At 40.1% G+C, this 22,526-nt stretch overlaps 1 protein-coding gene and 1 long non-coding RNA gene across 4 annotated transcripts in view; one reads left to right on the forward strand and one right to left on the reverse strand.

Moving 5' to 3' along the window:
- ccnk (cyclin K) overlaps positions 1–4,254 on the forward strand; it is a 69,859-nt gene extending 65,605 nt beyond the window's left edge. For both annotated transcript variants that reach the window (XM_079887719.1, XM_079887720.1), the window contains exon 11: positions 2,690–4,254. In XM_079887719.1, the coding sequence (XP_079743845.1) occupies positions 2,690–3,267 (578 nt within the window). In that variant the 3' untranslated portion in view covers positions 3,268–4,254. The remainder of the gene's footprint in view (positions 1–2,689) is intronic.
- Positions 4,255–15,495: 11,241 nt separating this feature from the next.
- LOC307169080 lies at positions 15,496–19,722 on the reverse strand. 2 transcript variants are annotated; one of them, XR_013823036.1, is made up of 7 exons: positions 19,675–19,722; positions 18,794–18,853; positions 18,430–18,478; positions 17,998–18,147; positions 17,687–17,801; positions 16,177–16,436; positions 15,496–15,632 (listed from the first exon to the last, which is right to left on the reverse strand). It is a non-coding gene; the product is annotated as an uncharacterized lncRNA (long non-coding RNA). The 2 variants fall into 2 exon arrangements; XR_013823037.1 differs by lacking the exon at positions 19,675–19,722 and having other exon boundaries at positions 18,794–19,040.
- Positions 19,723–22,526: the final 2,804 nt, after the last annotated feature.

Consider the following 22,526-nt stretch of genomic DNA (forward strand, 5'->3'; position numbering starts at 1 on the left):
AGAGTCTCAAAAGCATCTGAAAAGAATATTAAAGTTTGATGCGTTGCCACGGCAACAGTATTTAAGATATCAATAAACCTTTCACAGGTCTACATCTGCCGTGTGTCTACATTATACACATAAAGTTTGAAGCAAATCGGGTAAAAATAAGAGGGTGATTTCAAAGCATTTTGAAAGTGACACACTTCCTGCTGCCAGTTGGTGGCGCTATAACTTTGACTCACAATAGTCACATCCATGTGATCGGCCTCTTACAACAAACACACTGCTGAAGTTTAATCAAGATCAGTTAATGTTTGCAGAAGTTATAACACACTTCCTGTTTCCATTATTCGCCATAAATTCGTGTCCTCGCCACGGCCAAAACGTTCGAGATATCAAAAATCCGTCCGCAATTTAGCATTCTCAATGTCTTGATTTAATGCTGACCGAGTTTGGTGGGGATCGGATCAATTCTCTAGGATGAGTGTTTCAAATTCCACAGCATGCGTTTTTCAAACAACCCATAATAGCCGACTTCCTGTTGGGCGGAGCTAATAACTTAGAGTGCGGAAGTTGTTCGGCCCGATGAGATCTATATGTGTACCGAGTTTCATATTAATTCATGCAAGCGTGTTTGATATATGGACCAAGTTTTCAGACTGTGTTCAAGGGGGCGCTGTTGAGCCCCCCTGCCACGCCTGTGTACCAGCTTCAGCCCGGCCCTGATGATCGTGGGTTCTGACCTGTGTGAAAAGTTTCAAGTGTTTTTGAGCACGTTAAGTGCGCCAAAAGCCCCTAAAACCTTGAAAAACAAAGATTAAATGGAATAGACAAACCCCCCCCCCCACACACACAGACACACAGAGAGAGAGAGAAAATTCTTCAGAAAGTCCACATTCAAACCAAAATATCTCTCTTCCTGTTGGTTGGAGCTTATAAGTGTAAATTAGAAAGTTGTCCGGCTCGATGAGAACAATATACATACCGATTTTTGTGATTCTAGGAAAAACTAAGCCCCCATTTTTGACTAAAGGTGGCGCTACTGAGCCCCTCACCACGCCTATTTCTGAAACTTTGCACATGTCTACTGGCTAATAAATGTGATGTGTCTGTCAAGTTTCATGCATTTTCAAGCATGTGAAGAGTCTCAAAAGCATCCGAAAAGAATATTAAAGTTTGATGCGTTGCCACGGCAACAGTATCTAAGATATCAATAATCCTTTCACAGGTCTACATCTGCCATGTGTCTACATTATACACATAAAGTTTGAAGCAAATCAGATTAAAATAAGAGGGTGATTTCAAAGCATTTTGAAAGTGACACACTTCCTGCTGCCAGTTGGTGGCGCTATAACTTTGACTCACAATAGTCACATCCATGTGATCGGCCTCTTACAACGAACACACTGCTGAAGTTTCATCAAGATCAGTTAATGTATGCTGAAGTTATAACACACTTCCTGTTTCCATTATTCGCCCTAATTTCGTTTCCTCGCCACGGCCAAACCGTTCGAGATATCAAAAATCTGTCCGCAATTTAGCATCCTCAATGTCTTGACTTCATACACACTGAGTTTCGAGGGGATTGGATGATTTCTCTAGGAGGAGTACATTAAATTCCACAGCATGCGTTTCCAAACAACCCATAATAGCCGACTTCCTGTTGGGCTGGCGTAAAACTTAGAGCACGAAAGTTGTTCGGCCCGATGAGATCTATATGTGTGCCGAGTTTCATATTATTACATACAAGTGTGTTTGAGTTATGGACAAGTGTTCGGATCCCGTTCCAGGGGGCGCTGTCGAGCCCCCCTGCCACGCCCGGGTACCAGCTTCAGTCCGGCCCTGATGGCCGCGGGTTCTGACATGTGTGCAAAGTTTCAAGAGTTTTTGAGCATGTTAAGGGCCCCAAAAGTGCCCGAAAGGTTGACAAAATAATAATAATAATAATAATAATAATCCTTACGAAAACAATAGGGCTCTGCGCCCTTTCAGGGCTTGGGCCCTAATAATAATAATAATAATAATAATAATAATCCTACCGAAAACAATAGGGCCTTCGCCCTTTCAGGGCTTGGGCCCTAATAATAATAATAAACAGAGCAATTCCAAGAGGGTCCTCACACCATCGGTGCTCGGGCCCTAAATAATAATAAAAGATACTACATATACAACTTTACCATGAAAACACTGGCGAAATTTTAGGAGAGTGACAACGATAAAAGAAAACAATTAGATTTAAATAGCATCTTTGTCGCTGAATTTGACTAATAGTTGAGAAGACCCCAAGAAATTTCAAATACACCTATATTTGCAGAGATATTCAAAATTAGGAAATAATAATAATAGATTTTTTTCTACCTTAAAAACAGAGCCTTTGTCTGAGAAAAGTAGCATTAATAATAAAGAGCAATCAGATTGCCAAGTGTCATCATTGTCACAAATCTTTGCTAAATAATTGACGAAAAGACTTTCAGATAAAAAAAAAGAAATTAAGACCATTAATATTAGTATGTTATATTTAAGGTTGCAAATCAAATTAAACAATATTAATTATTATAAATATTGTTGAATATAAATATTGTTTTGTATTACATTTTAAATCACAATTGTAATTTTTATTAAAATTTGCTATTAGATTTTTCATCAAGGACTCTACTGATTTGATAGTGTGATGTTAAAAACTTGTCTGCAATCTGCCCACACACAGATCGCAAGGCTCCCTCTGCCATCCCAGCGCCTCCTGCTGAAGCAGAACCAGCCACACCTGCTGAAATGGACCCAGCACAAGGGCCGGCTCCTCCCCTTCCCCACGGGGCGCCGCCCCCTCTACCCCACCGCCCTCCCCCCCCTCCGCCCTCCAGCTACATCATGGGAATGTCCACGTCCAGCTCGTACATGTCCGGGGAGGGGTTTCAGAGTCTGCAGTCCATGATGAAGACCGAAGGGCCCTCTTACGCACCCATGCCTCCTTCATACGGGCTCCCTTACCACCCGCACGTCTATCCACACCAAAACCCCCCGCCTCCGGGCCCTCCCCCAACCACCTACCCTCCTCCCAATCTGCCCCCTCCCACCCCATCTTACCCTCCTCCAGGCTACAACCCCAGCTACCCCCCTCCACCCCCACGCATGCCACCAGGGCACAGTGTGCCCCCTCCGGGCATGGGCCTCCCCCCCGCTGGGTACCCTCCTCCGCCCGTCCCGCCCGGCCAACCTCAGGTGCCGCTGCCCCCCCACGCCATGCCGCCCGTGGCAGGAATGAACAGAGGGGCATGGATGAGATGAGAGGTGATGAAATCAGTTCTTCACACCCATGATACATGTGCCTGTATACAGTATATACCATCTGTACCAGGTTTATGTGTAGTCTGATGCAGGTTTCACAGGAAGATACAGACATTTCAGCTGCCAAGTTGAACACTGGTGGAATTTGAGTGTCAGGGAGGATGTGAAGTACAACAGACTTCCGCTTGGGTTCAGGGTTTCACCATTTGGTGAGACTTCCTCTCCACTTCTTCGAATTAAAGGGATAGTTCACCTCAAAATCACCCTCATGTTGTTCTAAATCTGTGTGATTTCGTCAAATCTTCATGGATATTTTTCCATACAGTGACAATTGGTTGTCTTTCTGCAAAAAGGACCAAAAAAAAAACCCACTATAAAAGTGGACTTGTGGTCCATGACTTGGTCTTTTCTAAGTTTTCTGAAGTCAGACAGATAGCACAGACAGAATTAAATTGATTTTAGAGCTGATTTCAGCTTTAAAGTTCCTCACACTAAGCATTTGTTTGGTTTCAGAAGACATGGAATATAGTAGTATGAATTATTATTTTTAATTCTCATTCTGGTCAATATAAATGTTTTTTGTATGAAAAGATCTGACGAGGTAAAGACTCATCAAAATCTCTGTGTTCATTGGAAACAAAAGTCATACAGGTTTGGAATGACATGAGTGAATAAATAATGCCAGAACTTTCAGTTTGGAGAAACTATCCCTTTAAATTCATTCACATCACCACTTACATTCCAAACACCTTTCTGAATTATGAATTCTTGGTTGTACATATGATTTATTCTGTAATTTTTTTTTTTCCTCAATGTTATGTCTTCACATGCCTCTGACTTTGCTTTTTAGTTGGTATGTTGCAGAATTCATATTATTTTCTTAGCGACATGGGGAAAATATCCCAAAAATCATCCTTGGCAGTCCTTTTATTCAGATGCATTTCTGGCATATTTGACTGAGTTAAGTGCATTGATTGATGGACATTGTTAGTATCATAGTTTCCCGTATGTGCCTTAGTTTGGTTAATAGTTGATTGACAAAGGACTTGCTGTGCACAGCCACCTTGTGTTTGCTGTTTTTTTAGGCAGATAATAAAAGTCTTTTTTCCCCTTAAGCATTTATTGAATTGTCTTATGTTAAAGAAATTATTAACTGCACCACTGTCATGCTATCAATTACCAGAGAAACTAATTTGTTTTTGGAATAAACAAGTAGGCCTATATCCACAAGTTGTAAAAATGATACGGAACCTTGAAAATGAAATGAAACCTTGCCTGAGTTTCAAACGATACAAACAAGCTCCTGGCTGAATGATCCAGTCATGCATAGAATGACAGAAGAAAAAGCATCCCAAGATATACTGTATGTCAGTATATACTGAAACATCACAACATTAAAACCACTGACCGGTGAAGTGAATTTCATTGATTATATTGTTACAATGGCACCTGTCAAGGGGTGGGATATATTAGCAAGTGACCACATTTCTGTGGTCGTGGCTCCTAAACGGTGGTCTTGCGTCATACAGTGAAAGAGGTTCAAAGACGGACGTTGTCACGGTCTTGCAACTAAAGATAGCTGGAGATCATTTTCAGACAAGTTCATAAATTTAGCATGATCATCTCAGAGTGTGTTTGCTGATACGACCGACGTCTACTAAGATTTCCAATTTTCCTAAGAAGTCAATGAAAATACAACAGGAAATGGCGTATTGATCAATGTGACACGCCGCTTAAACTTAAAATGACTTGCCTCAAGCTCCATTTACAATTGGCATGCCAAGTTAGCCTCTTTTACCTAGCAATGACCGCATCAAAATTCTCCTCTTTTGCTTTCTCTTTTTTTCAGCACACATAAAAACCATAATTGCCAAAGCGTGATTCATCTTGCTCTATTTGTTTACCACTAGCGCATGCTGATGATGTTTTATTCTTCTATAGTAACTTGAGTCGTAGCCTAAGATTCAATAGGTGTCATCATCGTACAGTCTACATACATGTCATACCCAAGTTTATTATATCTATGTCGTACAGTGTGATTTGTAATGATCTTATAGGATTGTCAAAATCGCAGTCTGTAGCAGGCATTAGTGAAAAGATTTGACTTTTACAAGGGCCAAAAAAGTGATGGCTAGACAACTGGGTCAGAGCATCTTCAAAACGTTAAAGTCCCCCTGCGGTGAAAAAGCTTTTAATGTTGTTAAAATGTGGTGTTTTTACGCTTTAAAACCAACCATGTACAAATTCAAAAGTCAACACCAATGCTGAGTATTTCCTCTTTAAAACTGCAGTAAACTAAAAACACGGTTTGAAATCGTTGGTGTTTTTGACGTCACAAACTACCTTGTAACCAATCACGTCAACCTGTGATCGTCAATGAGTGGATCTCTGAGCTGGTGTCAGTGAGTGGAGGTGGGGCTCATTTGCATATTCATAGAACCTTGTATACTAAATGAGACAAGGGTGTAGAGTTGCATTCAAGCTATTTTAAGACATGAAGAATTCTTTTTCAAGAAAAGGTGGCACCACTTTATTTCTTTAGTCCACTTTAGACATTCTACTTACTATAAGTAACTTTGTAACTATGGCCCTGTTTACACGAGAACGCTCGCGGGTGAAAACGTAAAAATATTTTATCAGATGTGCCTTTCGTTTAGACGGCGACGGCGTTTTTGGGGCTTAAAAATGCAAAAAAGTGAAACCACCCTCCAGAGTGGAAATCTTAAAAACGCTCCACCATCGCGTTCCCGTCTAAACGGTAAAAACGCAAAAGTCTGCTAGACAGTGAAGGCACCGATCAGTGCTTCACATTGCCACCTAGCCGCCTGGAGAGCACACTACATTGAATTTCACACACTTTTGCGTCACCATATGCACGCAGATTTCCCCCACACGCTCGTCTAAACTCAGAATAAAAAGTGATCACTTTTGCGTTTTCTCTTCAGATCGTTTCTGTGTAAACGTAGCCTATATGTCAACAAACTCTCATTAGAGTATTAGTTGACTGTATTCTTAATATCTGCTAACACTTTATGTTCATGCTCCCCCAACAGACTTTAAGTAACTTGGCAACTACAAGTCAACTTATTCTACTGATCCGAACCCTAACACCTAACCATAACCTACCAGTCTACTGACAGTCTACTACAGTCTACTAATACTCTAATGAGAGTTAGTTGACGTAGTTGCAAAGTTACTTATAGTTAGTAGAATGTCTAAAGTGGACTATCGAAATAAAGTGGAACCAAAAAAACTTTTGAATATGTCATTTTGGTAGTCAAATATGAGTTTTAAGGGATAAAATAATTGATTACAGGATTACTTTAAGTCTTGTAGGGTGCTCCCAGTATGCAGTAGTTGGTACTTGCCAACCACTTTGAACCACTGAATTTGTGGAAGCGAATTTGCAAAGCGAAATAAAATGGACCGAAAATTGCCTGTTGAATATTATAGGTTGTATTTTTAAACAGTTTGAATATTTTGGAAGTGAAATATGAAAGGTGAATATGGATTATTGAATTTTTAATAATGAAAATGTGTTTGAAATGTTTTTAATTGAAATATTCACAGCTTAAATATTCAACCATGTTGAATTTCAGGCCATAAAAATGCAAGCCCTAAAAATACAATGCATTAAAATGCAAGCATGGTTAATGCAATGCCTATTTTTTTTTCAAGTAGTGCAATTCAACAGGCTTTTTGTTTCAAAAACATTTGACATTATTTTACTTCCATATCAGTCAGGCTAACTATTTGTACAATTGAAAACTTGGATAGTTTATCAGAAACTATTCTCATGTCTTTTGTCCTTTGTTTAAATAAATTTGCTCAATGCCTCCTTGTGCATTTGCATTGTGATATTAACGTTAGTATAATGTGTACCTACTACCTACATAAAAAAAAATATTAAAGTCCCCCTTTAGTCAATAATTGTATCACTTAAAATTTATCTTTGATCACCAAAATGACATATTTAAATGTTTTTTCCTTGGAAAAAAATTCTTCATGCCTTAAAATAGCATGAATGTAACTCTACACCCTTGCCTCATTTAATATACAAGGTTGTATTAATATGCAAATGAGCCCCGCCCCCAATCACTCACACCAGGGCTGCGTTCAGTCCCGACAAAACGTTGCACAACGTTTTTTAAACAGAAACGGTGATGCGTTGAACACACTGTTCTGATGATGCAAGAGTTGCAACTATGACAGCTGAGAAGGCCATTCTTTGTGTTATTTGTGAAGAATTTTCGGAGCCTGATGAAGTCGGTATAAATTCAGTCCATTTTAAATTCCGATTTTGGCCGCCTCTCAAATGGGTTAAACCATAGATATATTGGCTGCGTCCGAAACCGCGTACTCAATGAGTAGGTACTTAATTTCAATGAGTACTTACTTAACGAGCGCTAAAAGAGTAGGTACTTTATAGCCAAATCTCGTTGAGTATGAATGAGAACCGTGCTGCGTTCCAGTCCAAAATTGTCATGCCCTTCACTCGCTAACTTCCCTTCGTCTCGTTCACTCGGATGTACGTCATTGCGAGTGCCCACTACTGGCGGAAACTGCAATGGTCTGAACTGGAACGTCCTAAGCCCTTGATCACTTGGAATCAGCTGTGGAGTTGATTTATTATTTACATTTTTTTTTCCCTTTAAGAATTTGTTTAATGCAGCATCCAAATGTTTATAGGTGTGTTTGGGTTGTTTTAAATTTAAAAAAATTATAATTAATATATCATAGAGTTGTCTGTGTGGTGGTGATTAGACGAGATATGCGGTGACGTCACAATCGTGTTGCATTGTGGGACATATAGGTGCCTGAAGTGTACATTTGAAGCAGACTCGCTCCCTCGGTCAAAATCGAGGGAACGAGGGTCTGTCCATATAAACTTCCCTCGTCCACTTCACGAAGTGGAACGCACTTCAAAATGGCGGCAGGGATTCCCCCGAGGGGAAGTGCTTAGGGAAGTTCGCAAGTGCGTGTCTAAAAGTGGACTGGAACGCAGCACTGGACATCTGCCATGTTGACGTTATCATGTGACCTACGACGCATTATCACACGCGCAACAACTTAAAAGATTTGAACGACACGTTTAATTCATCTATCTGTAAATATTGATATTGATTAAACTTGCTCATTTTTAAGAAACTGCTGCCCATTTATTTTGTGAATACATTCAGGGTTGATTAAAGTTCTTATATTTAACCCTACTAATGTGACCCACCGTTTTATCCTTACAAAATTATTTATTTTTATTACGAAATCACAAAATGGTCATCTCTTGAATGTTGTTAATTTCTTTATTTTATATCCAAACATTTTTATCCACAAGCAAAAGTGGCTAACTGCTTTATGTTTTCCTCTTTTTCTTGTTGAATTTAACTCTCGTTTCGTCCCTCAGGCCTAGGCCTATAAATATATTTTTTTAAATGCATTTTTCAAATGTATTATAATGAATTATTTAAGAAAAAATATATTAAAATATTCAACCTTGTACTAGGTTCTTTTTTCCTGTGTAAAAAATCTCATATTATGTATGCAAACCCATGATATATATATATATATACCTTATAACATCAGTAACTCAACAGCCCTAGAACGGGTTTCCTCAGCGTTTGTAATGTCTGCACAAAGGGCAGCTGTGCAAAGATTTGCCTTTGGAGAAAACTGTTGATTTTATACTCAAAAAAATGTAAGTATCATTAATATTAAAAATTAATATTACCCCAGAATGAATTGCATTGATATCCCACCCCAAAACATACAATAATAACAACGATAAATGCTGACCAATACTTAATTATATTACTTTTTACTGAAAATATTCAATTCAATAAAACAAACAAAATGTAATGTATGTCATATGACATAGCTATGCAGGACTGAATACACTCTACATGTGTATATAGTGAACATATCTACATTTGCATTCAAACAATTAAATAAAGCATTAATTAAATAATTATATTGTATTTACTGACAACAATGAGAAATATTAATAAATTAGTAAAAGAATGAATGAAAGTCACCATCACACAATAAACAAATGCATATACAAGTCAACACATGAAACAAAGCTTTATTCAAACTACAATCATGTATGTAGGCTGAAGGCGCTGAGGTTGTTGCGTGTTGTGTTGTGCTTCACAATCTGAGGCAATAAGGGCAGGTGGAGTGATGGAGGGACTCGTAAGGGCTGGTCTCGTAAGGGCTGGTGGAGTGATGGAGGGACTCGTCCATGGCACCATCTCCAGGATTCAGCTCTGGGCTCCTCATCCTCAGTGCTCACACCAGCCTGCTGACATTTCAGATTCTACAAAATGCACAAACATAACACAAAAGCAGTCATTTTAACAGCACAATGTCATTTGATTTCAGTATTATTTAGAAGACAAAACCACTTTTTTTCACAAACGCCACCATCATCTTCCCTTGCAGGTCCTGCTCCACCACAAAAGCTGTGCAGCAAATGCACAGAAATCAAGAACCAGAAAAGTGCTGTAATAGCTCTGTTTGAAATTACAATAATTAGTTGTTGTTATTCATTTCTGTGGTATACCAAATTGTCTCTGGGTATACTCACTCAAAGCCTTTGATGGCAGCATTCAGCTTCATGAGCCACTCTCCGCCGGATAAAAACACATCTGTTCATCTGACCCTGTAACATCCAGACAAGATTCACATTACCTCTGTGATTTATGAGCTTGTTTTAACTTTTTATCCAACATAAATGTTCCTCAATTTATCAACAGTACTAATGGACAAATAAAATAGATACCTTATGTTTAGTTACTTTATAGATTTGTTCTACATAATAGCACACATTCATCACTCAGATGTCTATTTCATGTTGTGGTGTGCTCTTCTGCAATACTTACTGAAGATGTTCCTGTCAGATGTACATTTAAAATAAGCGTCTTTAGGATGTATATGGTTTATGCAAATCCACTTTAGAGACGTAACTTACGTGTCCTTACTGGAGCTCGCCTGTTAGCTAACGTTATACATAATAAAACGTGTTTTTACAGCAAAATCACAACTATACTATACTGTGTAACGTCTTTACACCTTCAACAATTCAACAGTTTACTCTACAGTAGTTCAACACATGCAATTTTAACACAAGGACCCGTGTTTACTCACATTTGAAAGCACCCGCGTCGCCGATCTCTGCGATGTTTGATAATGACGTATCCTCTCGCGTGGCCTCCTGGGACAGAGAAGTATTCATCTTCGAGCTCTTCAAAATCTGGGTTGAAGCAGTAAGCCATCTGGTAATTCTCGCCTACTCTTTTATGGATACTAAGGATTCGGACATACTTATTCGCTCGCCTACTGCTTTTTCCATACTATATAGTAGGGAAGTATGCGGTTTCGGACGCAGCCATATTGCCTATGAAGTTCAAGTAAATGCGCTAGAAATCCGCGCTCATTCAAGGATGTGTATTTATTGCATGGACGGAGAAAGCACCGACACCTGCAGGATTTCATCTGACGGTACATAAGTATATTATAATCAATCTGTTCCGTGAGAGCAGAACGAACGAGCCTTTATATAGACGTTTTTAAATCTGAAAACTCCAAAAAACAACGAAATTGTCAGACATCCATTAACGTTAGTGCATGTTCACAGAGGAAAACAACTGAAATAACTTTACAGCGCTGGTTGTTCTCTCAAACGATACTCGACTACAACGACGGAATCCTAAGCCGTGGGCTAAGTAATGGGTGGGTGTATTAAATTGTATGAAATAATCCCGAAAAAAGCACAAACACTGCAGAGATGGCAAGTTCAACAGCAAAAATTTGCTGAGGTGAAGTGAGTAGTGACGCGGCTAACAGCAGACAAACGGCTAGCATTGACATCAGCGGGAATCTACCTGTCACTCAAAAGTGGACACACCCTTAATTACGCAGAACTTTAAATATTAATCAACTAAACGGATGAGTTATAAAAAAAATCACCCCTCTCACAGTTGTTATGAAGGGCAAAATTAGCTGTATAGACCGAAGCCACAGAGAGAACCAGGCTGTAAACATGTTTTTTTCTGCCGTAAAGTTGGTAATTTTAACATGGGGGAGATATTTGACTCACTTCTGCAGCCAGCCTCAAGCGGCCAGTCAATGAATTGCAGTTTAACTCACTTCCGTGTTGGTTTCATGAGAGAGACAGGGAGGTTGCCGCTTGATTTAAAGTCTTCACATGCATATTAGTGCATCAGTGTTATTGTTTCAATACTTCATTATACTGCAGATCTACAGTTGTACTGCAGTTATACTTCACTATAATGAAGTTGTACTTTTTGTACTGCAGTTTTACTGCTGTTGAACTTCAATGTACTGCAGTTATATTGTATACTTCGTTATACTGCAAATCTACAGGCGTACTTCACTGTAGGGCTGCACGATATTAGGAAAAAATGACATTGCGATATTTTATTTTTCTACGATATATATTGCGATATGAAATGAAATCTAATCTATTTTTTTCTTACAAACAAATATGGGGTAAACACACTTACATTCTCATTTTAAATGATTTAAAAAGAGTATTATTTAAATTAAATGATTTGTTTGTAACTTTAGGATATGGTTTGAATTGTTAACATTAGTTAATGTAGGCTATCTAATAACTAACATGAACTTACCATGAGCAATACTTTTGTTACTGTATTTATTCATCTTTGTTTATCTTAGTTTATAAAAATACAGCTGTTATTGTTTGGTAATTTTACTTCACAGTGCATTACTGTTAACACATACTGTACAACTTTTGATTTCAATAAGGCTATATAGCCTAAATGTTGAAATTAACAATGTTGTAGAAGTGCAGTTTACTAATAGTAAATGTTAACTAATGTAGTTAAATAGTTTAATAAATAGAACATTGTAAGGTACGTGCTACGATTTTTTTTTTTTATATATATACACCAATTCAGACGTCTCGTGAGTTCAGTGTTGGACAGGTCAGTTGTTTAAAAACCATTCATTAAATTGAATCGGTTCGGGTTCAAAGGAATCATTAGTTCGCGAATCTGACATGTAGGCGAGTCTACGGCACGCGTTGTGTAATTACCTCGGCAGTTTAGGATATCGCACAATATTTGTCAACACAGAAAACATTTCATCACTGGATAGTTTTTTTGTTCGACTCCATCGTGTCAATTGATTTTGATTAATATGCGCGACTCGCGAGGGAGAGAGAGAGAGCAAGACAGCGCTCGTGTTGTTTGAAGACGGTGAAGGTGAGCGCGCACGCGGCCGGGGCTCTCTCGCTCTGCTCGTTCTTAAATGCGCCCTGTTAAACAGGACTTAAAAACACATGCAAATGTTAAACTTTCACTCTATGATGGTTAAGATGTGCAATTAATCCGCGAATCATATGTGTTAAAAAGGCCGGGGAGCAGCTGGCCCGTAAGGTTAATGAATCACGGATTAACTACGACAGCCTACATCGCACATCCTGCGATGTGACTATCGTGGATTCGCACATCGCGATATCGATGTTTAAACGACACATCGTGCAGCCCTACTTCACTGTACTGCAATTATACTGCTTTGAACTGCAGTTTTACTGCAGTTGTACTTGTACTGCAGTTATTTTTTGTAAGGGATGTGTTCACAGTCTCTTTCACGGGCATCATTTGTAGTAGCCTATTCACAAACTGTTTCCTCAAGCATAGCGTTTTCTCTGAGTTCACTGTGTGCTTTCTACCATGCACAAATAAAAATGTCACTGAACTTTTGCTGTGTAATTGTAACAATGAGCACTCAAACACACCAAACCAACAATTACTAAAAACACACTCAAAAACTGATTTTGCACGGGCATTTTGCACTAGCACTTAGAAGGTTGTGGTATATTAAACACTCAGTCAGCTACACTGTTTACTTCTGAATATTATAGTTTATTCACAGCCAGCGGCGGTTTCTTCATTAGGGCGATCGGGCGACGCACACCACCACCAAAGTGTGAAAGGGACTTTTTCAATCACAATCTCATTAACCACAGAGTTACGCTAGCAGCAGTCACACTGTTGTTCTGCCTCTGGATATAGTCCAATCAGCGCCGAGTCACGTTCTGTGGAGTACCGCCTCTTTTTGGGCGATTTCACTCTGGCTGAGAATCGCCCAGTCTTCCCATAGACGCCTCTGTATACTCCAGTTTGGACGCGTGCACGACAGCTGCGCACAGCTCGGACGCGGACTACTTGTATTTACTTTCTGCTGAGGTCCGTTCGGTGAACGCGTTCAACGCATGCGCAGTAGATCGGTCTGGACAGTAAATCGATAATATTTTTTATATTGTAATGATTATGATTCGATGGACGGTGCGTGACGTCATTGTCACGGACAAACACGGAAGGATTTATGGTTTCTGGAACACCTGTGGACGATGAACGATAATTGGGGACTTTTAAAATGGGGGTTGTCGGACACTGAAGGAGAGGAGAGACTGATAAACTGTGTTTTTAACCTGCTGGGTTCAAAGGGGATCTGTGGCGTTCGTGGTTGGCTAGCACCACCGGCGTGAAGAAAACCGGGGTCCCACTTATTGGCCTGGAGGTAGACAGTTGGGGGGGGAAATAGAAAGATAGGGAAGTAAGTGTAGGTGGACCTGGCTGGTGTAAAGAGACCTTCCTACCATTACCGCGGCGAGGAAGGTTGAGTCCTCACAGTGACGGCAGGGTGTCGTCGGACGTGGACAGGGAAGTCCGAAATTATTTTAATCATTCTATATGATTTATTATGTGTGTTGTGTTGTGTCTAGCCCTTGGTGATTATTGCCTTCATGAACTGTATGTTGATTGCCTATGCTGGTTTATTGTATCTAGGGCATGTGATTGGAGTTTCTAATTAAGTGTGCTTTGTCTGAGATATCACTATAGTTTGCTGTGAATTTGGAATGAGTACTTGGTTCCCTAACAAAATGTGTGTTCACGGTTTAATGAAATGAGATGACCAGTATATGTAATCAGGATATTTGAGTGAGCGAATGCCATACGGCTGCTATTGTTACTAATAAAAAGTGTATTCCTTTGGTAATTCCTGTGTTGGAGTGTGTTTGGTGTGCTCCCCCCGGACCAGACCGGGTTAGAATTAAAGGTGGTGGCAGTATAGGTCTCAAGCCGCAAGAAGGCTTGCCAGTGGCCCCTAGTGGTGGCCAAAAATTATTACAATATTTATAGTTTATATTTGCATTTATGTCAAAACTTAGACACTTTAAAACATCAAAATGACATTTATTAATATGTATTCGTGTCAAAATGACATATAAACATCTTTTCCTATTCTATTTTGCCTGGAAACGCTTCCAACAGGCTTGCGTGAAAAATAGGCATTGGTTCTATTTCTAGCATGCACGCGTTTTCCGTTTTTTCAAATTCGGCGTCCATGTTATTTCCATCTCTTTCCTAATGAACGCACGCCCTTTTGTCCGCGCGGTCACAAAAAATGGGAGGCACGCGGCTGTCCGCAACGAGCCTCCGCGCGCACCCCTGATGACGATTTTTACGTCACGCGGACCCTCGCGGACTCTCGCGCCCTCGCGGTCGCGGAAAGTATAAGCAAACTGACTACGAAACGCATCCGCCGCGGAGGTACAGTGAACTCCGAAACTGCGTCCACTTGCACACCGCGCCGGATACGCCGCGGTGGCGGCTCGCGGATCCGGTCCGACACCGCTGCGGTCCCTTTGCGTATCCGTACATAAATGGGTACATCCGCCCCGGCTTCGCTTTGGATCCGCGAATGAGCCGCATATCCGCTCCGGGTCCGTTTTGGACCCGGTCATATGAGCATCGTATCCGGCCCGGGACCGTTTTGGACCCGTTCATTAAATTTCGTCTGCAATGCCACTTTTTTCCCCACACTGCCTGATTATCTGGCCAAAACTATAGCTACAGATATATTTAAAATCTAATGGTGGACGAACATTAGATAGACTGGATTGCTCTATAAAAGCTTGAATAGTTATGTATCTGCCTTTATTAATATGAATAAAACATGAAATCATTAAACATTAATATTTTTTAGCCAACTAACAATAACAAAATAGGTTATTACAGACTATAAATGTATTTACTAATTTTTTAAAATAGTTTTATTCATGTATACATTGAATAGACATTACAGAAAAAAATGAAATCAACCATGAATTGTACCAAGAACATTTTATTTAGTGAAAAACATTACACTAAAATGATAAAGTATTTTTTTTCACTACTGTTGGGTCAAGGTTTGCTGACAGGGGCTCCGGCTCCTTGAGCTTCCCCTATCTGATGCCAGGTTGAACCACCGGATTACATGTTTTGTAATGTCGTCATCGGTGGCGGCACAGGAGACATGGCTCTTTCTCACAGCACCTGTAATACATAAGCAGATTTTCATTACATGTCATGAAATCACATTGAAGCTACCAGGTTGTTGTTTTTTAGAGGATAGACATAATTCTTTTTTAAACTTAAAATAATGTCAAGTCGTAACAGGGTGAAAGGCACTTCTGCCTCCGCTTTGCGGTACTTTATCTGCTATAACCACGCTATGTAAGATTGCCAGATCGGGTCGCGTTTCTGTAGTTCTAATGAGACATAAGAAAACTACAGACTTTAATAGACTCCCTAAAGAATTTGGCACAAACACAAACAGAAGCTCAACTAAAATGATGAAGTGATTATAATTTTAACCATTATACAGCGTGACAAAAAAAATTAAGTGTTCCTTGAATAAAACTTGAATGCCCATAAGTTTAGTTGACTAAAAAAAGAACTAAACAAAAACAGGATAAGGTTGACTAAATATGATAAAAGTTAAATAGTAAATTTGACACAGGACTAAGCATGCATAAAAATAAAAAAGCTGACAAAATAAACTCTATTTGAGTCTTGTATCTAATGAGGTATTGCTCACCAGAGCAGGCAATACTGTCTGATCCACATCTTCCCCCCCGCCAGGTAGGTCTGTAGACCCTGCTTGCAGAAGGGGTTTGCTCTTCTGCTGGTCTCTGTGAACAGTGAGGCGGTGAAATGGGTGGAGGTGGAGCAGCTGTGCCGCTACTTAGGATAAAAGGTGGTGGTGCGATAACAGGAGCTGATGGTTGTGTTAAAAGTTTGCCTCTCCTTTTATGAGCATCTTCCTCCTCGCTCTCATCAGAGTCTCCCAAGAAATGACTATAAATTAGGGTGAAAAAAAACAAGCAGTAAACATCTTATTAATTACTCTTATTAATAATAATAATAAATGTAAAGCCTTCCTGTAGCTCAAACAGTAGAGTGTTGGCGCTTGCAATGCTAAGGTCATGGGTTCGATTCCCAGGGAAAGCAAGAACTGATAGGAATGTAAATGTGTACCTTAAAATGCAATGTAAGTTGCTTTGGATAAAAAACGTCTGCCAAATGCATAAATGTAAATGTAATTACATAAACATTTTCACTGGCCTAAGAACTTAAAGGGTTAGTTCACCCAAAAATGAAAATTATGTCATTAATGACTCACCCTCATGTCGTTCCAAGCCCGTAAGACCTCCGTTCATCTTCAGAACACAGTTTAAGATATTTTAGATTTAGTCCGAGAGCTTTCTGTTCCTCCATTGAAAGTCAATGGACGGCATACTGTTCACGTCCAGAAAGGCAATACAGACATCATCAAAGTAGTCCATGTGACATCAGTCGCTCGATCTTAAGTTTATCAAGCGACGAGAATACTTTTTGTGCGCAAAAAGTAAACAAAAATAACGACTTTATTCCACTATTCATTTCCTTCTCTCTGTGCCTCGAGTGAGTTTGCGTAGTGTAATAGCGTAGCGCGTCTGTGTTGTACGTCACGCATCACACATGACCAGCGTTGGTCAATAGTGAGCCTACGTGTGACGTACAACACAGACGCGCTACGCGCTACTCTTGAGACCAGAGAGAAGGAAATGAATAGTGGAATAAAGTTGTTATTTTTGTTTACTTTTTGCACACAAAAAGTATTCTCATCGCTCGATAAACTTAAGATCGAGCCACTGATGTCACATGGACTACTTTGATGATGTCTGTATTGCCTTTCTGGACGTGAACAGTATGCCGTCCATTGACTTTCAATGGAGGAACAGAAAGCTCTCGAACAAAATCTAAAATATCTTAAACTGTGTTCTGAAGATGAACGGAGGTCTTACGGGCTTGGAACGACATGAGGGTGAGTCATTAATGACATAATTTTCATTTTTGGGTGAACTAACCCTTTAAGTTGTAAATCAATGTAATTTGTTGAGAATGGTTTCTCTGAGAAACAAGAAAACATACTGTCCATATTTCAGCTGGCTTTACGTGTGGTGGTTGTCGGGTTCATCATATCCTAACACTAAATTATGTTTTTGAGAAAATATAGAGGCCAAAAAGTTAATGTAAAATATAAAGGATAATATACGTATACTAACTTCAGCTTTGGCCTTCTTTTTGGCCGAATCTCCTCCTCTTCCTCTTCAGACTGTAGATCTGATGTGTTGCAATTTAGAGCTTTCTTCAAGAGTTGTCGTGCCACAAAGTAGTCATCTAAAAAATAAATAGCCTACATGTTAAACTTCAGTAGACCTTCAAATTAATAGAGTAAAAAAGAACAGAACTATAGACAACAGAACAATATGAGAATGTAATTAAAAGGATTTTCTTCCCATATAACATATTGGCAAAATACTTTGATATTTGCTTACAAAAGCCATTTAGATTATTTAAAAAGAAAATAGCATACCACATGATTTAATAACTCTGGCATCATATTTTTTCCAGTCAGGTCCAGGTTCCTCAGAATTTTTCACTGCCCCGTTCACTCTCTCATCATTTTTGTAGTTTGGCCAATAGGTAACTCCATCACTGTACCAATTTTGTGGCACCAAACATCCTTAAACGAGAAGGAAGTAACAAACAGCACCAGATAAATTTAACTTCCTGTTTCAAGAACAGGTCAGTACGTTTACCTTGGGTTATTTCACCAAGTGCATGGTGTAACTGCATATGGGTCACTTTTAAATTAAAGAAGCTGGTCCAAAAAATAAAAGAAATTCAGATATGGTCAACAAATCGGAATTGGGCATCAAGACCTGCAGTATAAATGTGGCCTTATTGAACTCAATTGAATCAACAATGAACTGTCAACTTACAGTGAAGTTGCTGAAGAACTTACTGTCTTAAGGTGGAGCTGGAGACAGGTACAGTTTTTCTATTCATTTTATCTAAAAGAAACGTAACAGAAACACAAAATACACATTTCAACTAGTGAGTTGTGGAAAATAACCAAAATTTTTAGTGTTTTCAAAAATAATTATACAGCAGGGCTCGACAATAAGGACTGCCTGATGGCCCGGGGCCAGCGTGAAAGACACTTGGGCCAGTTGCAGGAACTTTCACCTGCCCCATTGGGCCAGTGCTGCATCTTCAAGTTGATAATTTGCAAATTGCCTTGACAATTTAAATGCTGTAGTGTGGACCAGTGTCAGAATTTTACAACATATCTGGCTAAATCAAGTTGGAACAGTATTAAATCTTACTTTACTCTGATGTCAGGAAAAGATGAAACTCCAAAATAAGACTGGTGGCACTTGAACGAACTGTAAGCTGCAACAGAACACACACACACACACACACACACACACACACACAGTATCTTAATATGATATGAAATAATTATCTGAAACAACATTACATGGGGAGGTGGTGGAGAATATATTTGTCATGACGTAAACAAAAATGGACTCAAACTAACCAAACCAGTACAGTGCTAAATGCTGTAGTGTGGACCAGTGTCAGTATTTGACAAAATATCTGGCTAAATCAAGTTGGAACAGTATTAAATCTTACTTACTCTAATGTCAGGAAAAGATGAAACTCCAAAATAAGACTGGTGACACTTGAACGTACGCTGCAACAGAACACAAACACACACACACACACACACACACACACACACACACACAGTATCATATAATATTAATTATTTTTTTGAAACAACATTACATGGGGAGGTGGAACTGTCAAAATGTAAACAAAAATGGACATGTTATACCAGAAATTCAGTGAAAAAAGTAAGTTAGGTAACGTTAGGCCTAACATGATAATATCTTGCCTGACATTTTAACGTTACTGGAGGGGAGCAAATACGCGCTCAGGGTGTGATAAAAATCCGGACAGCTAACGTTAATTAAATCACCTAACCTCCCAGAGAGAAAGAATATACCATCCAAATAGCTTTTTACTCAAAGTTATTAATTATCAAATACATTTTTACTCAAATCTACGCTAATGACAATTTGCTAACTTGGTTTGCCACAATCATTTCAGAAATAAAATCATCGGTATGTTGAACGGTATGAACGGTAATGTTTTACAGCTAAGTAACTGTACAAATAAAGCATATTTTAACCATTCTTACCGTGCTCCGTGCTTGTCGACCTGCCGGTTGTAGCTTTTCCACAGTGCGCCCATAAGAAATTTTACCATGATGTACTATAGTACATACCATGGTATACCATAGTAGTACCATGGTAGTACCATGGTACCTTACATATAACCATGGTACATACTATATAGTACTTCAGATATTATCATGGTACCATGGTACATTGCATGGTACTGTAGATGTTACTATGGTACATAGTATGGTACCTCAGATTTACCATGGTACCTACCATGGTACATACCATAGTACCTCAGATATAACCATGGTACATACTTTGTACAGTATGTTACTATGGTAGTATGGTACCTCAGATTTACCATGGTACATGCCGTAGTACCTCAGATATAACCATGGTACATTCTGCCGTACAGATATTACCATGGTACATACTACCTCAGATATAACCATGGTACATCAAATATTACCATGGTACTTTGCATGGTCGCATGGTACAGACATCTTTTTACTTTAAGCCCGGGGTAAGAGGAATTAACACTTTAGGCTTATACTTTAGCAAAAATAAAAATAACTAATGAATAATAACTAAGCCAAATATTTTTATTTTATTTTAATTAATTAATGAACGAGTCATAGATCTCCAAAATCAGTTTTAAATTCATAATTTAATATTAATGAGATTTTTATTTAAGTAATGTTCTAATTCTAGATGTTTGTAAATGCTGCATGATTTTGACGTGGTTTAATCGGGTTTAATCAATGGCCGTGCGCGTGAACTTTGAACTTTCATGTCGCTTTCAAACACTGGAGCGGCCGCGGCGCAGAGTTGCCATGGAAACGGCGCTGGACCACTGTGAATGGTGAGCAGGAAAACTCCCTCTCTCGCTGTTGTTTTCACTACTTTCAGGTGATATTAGTCTCTAAAATCACAAGAATAGTACACACAACTGTTCTTGACACTTCTCTTACTTGTACAGTAATTGATACGCTTCTGTTGAATATTTACTTTTATAGACATGGTTTTGTGTCTTCGGGAAAAGTCCGTTAGCATCTCAACCGTTTTCAGAAGAGGTAAACTAACGTTAAGTTAACGTTAACTCGGTTGAGCTTTTGTTTATGATATTTTGGGCTTTTAATCACCTCTTATGTGTATATGTTTTCCTTGGAAGTGAGCTCATTTATTTTACACAAAGTAACTTTAAACATAACGTATTTAATCGGTGACGTCACTTACATTTAGTGAGGAATTGGTTGAAACCGTACGCACGGCAGAGAACGCAGTACTAGTTCCCTCTTCTAGAGAGAACCGAGGTTACGTTAGTAACCGAGTACGTTCTCTTACGAGAGTCCTCTCGTACTGCGTTTTTGTAAAAACGCTACGGGAACCCCTTGTAAAACGCCGTGCGTGCTGGGATAAAACACCGATCACTGGAAGCTAACCCAGGTATACAGTGCATAATCATCAGATAGACTCACAGAGAGTCTGGGAATAAAGGGGGGGGGACCTTAATTCCCTATATTGTAGCGTCCGCAGACGCAAAACATGACCTCATAGAGAGAGTCTAGAGACAAAAGGGGATCCCTCCGTCCTTATATGGCCGCGTCCGCAGACGCGAATATGACATCACACAGACAGGGTGGGGAACCTGAACTAATGTGGGAAATGTGGGTCTTACACAATTCTGCCCATAAAACAGTCGGTAGCGCGCTGCGCATGCGATTTCAGTGTTCTAGTAAGACAGCTGATTCGACTACACCGATAGTAGCTTAGCCTGCAAGGCGGGAACCTCTCGGTTGTAAAACCTAATAAATGTAGACGGCGAGGCCCAGCCTGCCGCCATACATATGTCCTGTAAGGAAATCCCGCTAGACCAAGCCCACGAAGAGGCGACGCCTCTCGTGGAGTGCGCTCTAACGCCCAACGGGCACTGGAGGCCCTTGACAGTGTAAGCCAGCGCTACGGCGTCAACTATCCATCTGGATAGGCTCTGTTTCGAAACAGCCATTCCCTTGGAATGTCCACTGAACGAGACAAAGAGCTGCTCAGTCTGTCTGAAGACAGCAGAGCGGGACACGTAAGCTCTTAAAGCCCTAATGGGGCAAAGAAAACTTGAGTCCCCTTCCTCACTTGATCCCGGCAGGGCAGACAGGGAGATAACCTGAGCCCGAAACGGCGTGTTGAGGGATTTTGGCACATAACCATGCCTAGGTTTGAGTATGACTTTAGTCATTAGGTCCAAACTCTAAGCACGCTGGGATCACGGAGAGCGCGTGCAGGTCGCCTATGCGCTTCACCGAAGCGAGAGCCATCAAAAACACTGTTTTAAAGACAAATGTTTGAGGCTAATAGATTGGATAGGCTCGAAAGGGGCACCTTTCATGGCCGCCAAAACCGTAGAAAGGTCCCACATAGGGACTGAAGGAGGTCTAGGAGGATTCAGCCTTCTAGCTCCCCTGAGGAAGCGGATGACTAAATCGTTCCTTCCTAGTGACTGACCTAGCGTTGTTCCAGAGAACGCTGCAATAGCCGCCACATAAACTTTGAGCGTGGAAGGGGATCTGCCCTTATCCAACAGCTCCTGTAGGAAGGAGAGAACCTCCGTCACCTCACAATCGAGGGGTGATAGGCCCCGAGCTGTACACCAGCCGGAGAAAACCGACCACTTCGAGGCATAAAGCCGCCTAGTCGACGGTGCTCTAGCCTGAGTGATGGTATTCATCACTCCCTCTGCGAGATCAACGGATATCCGTTGAGCGCCCACACATGAAGGGACCACAACTCCGGGTGTGGGTGCCAAATCGAGCCCCCGGCCTGCGAGAGATCTTTCCTCAATGGCACTGGCCATGGAGCGATGTCTGCTAACTGC

This window comes from Squalius cephalus (assembly GCF_949319135.1).
Source record: "Squalius cephalus genome assembly, chromosome: 12".
In the NCBI taxonomy this organism is placed as follows: domain Eukaryota; kingdom Metazoa; phylum Chordata; class Actinopteri; order Cypriniformes; family Leuciscidae; genus Squalius; species Squalius cephalus.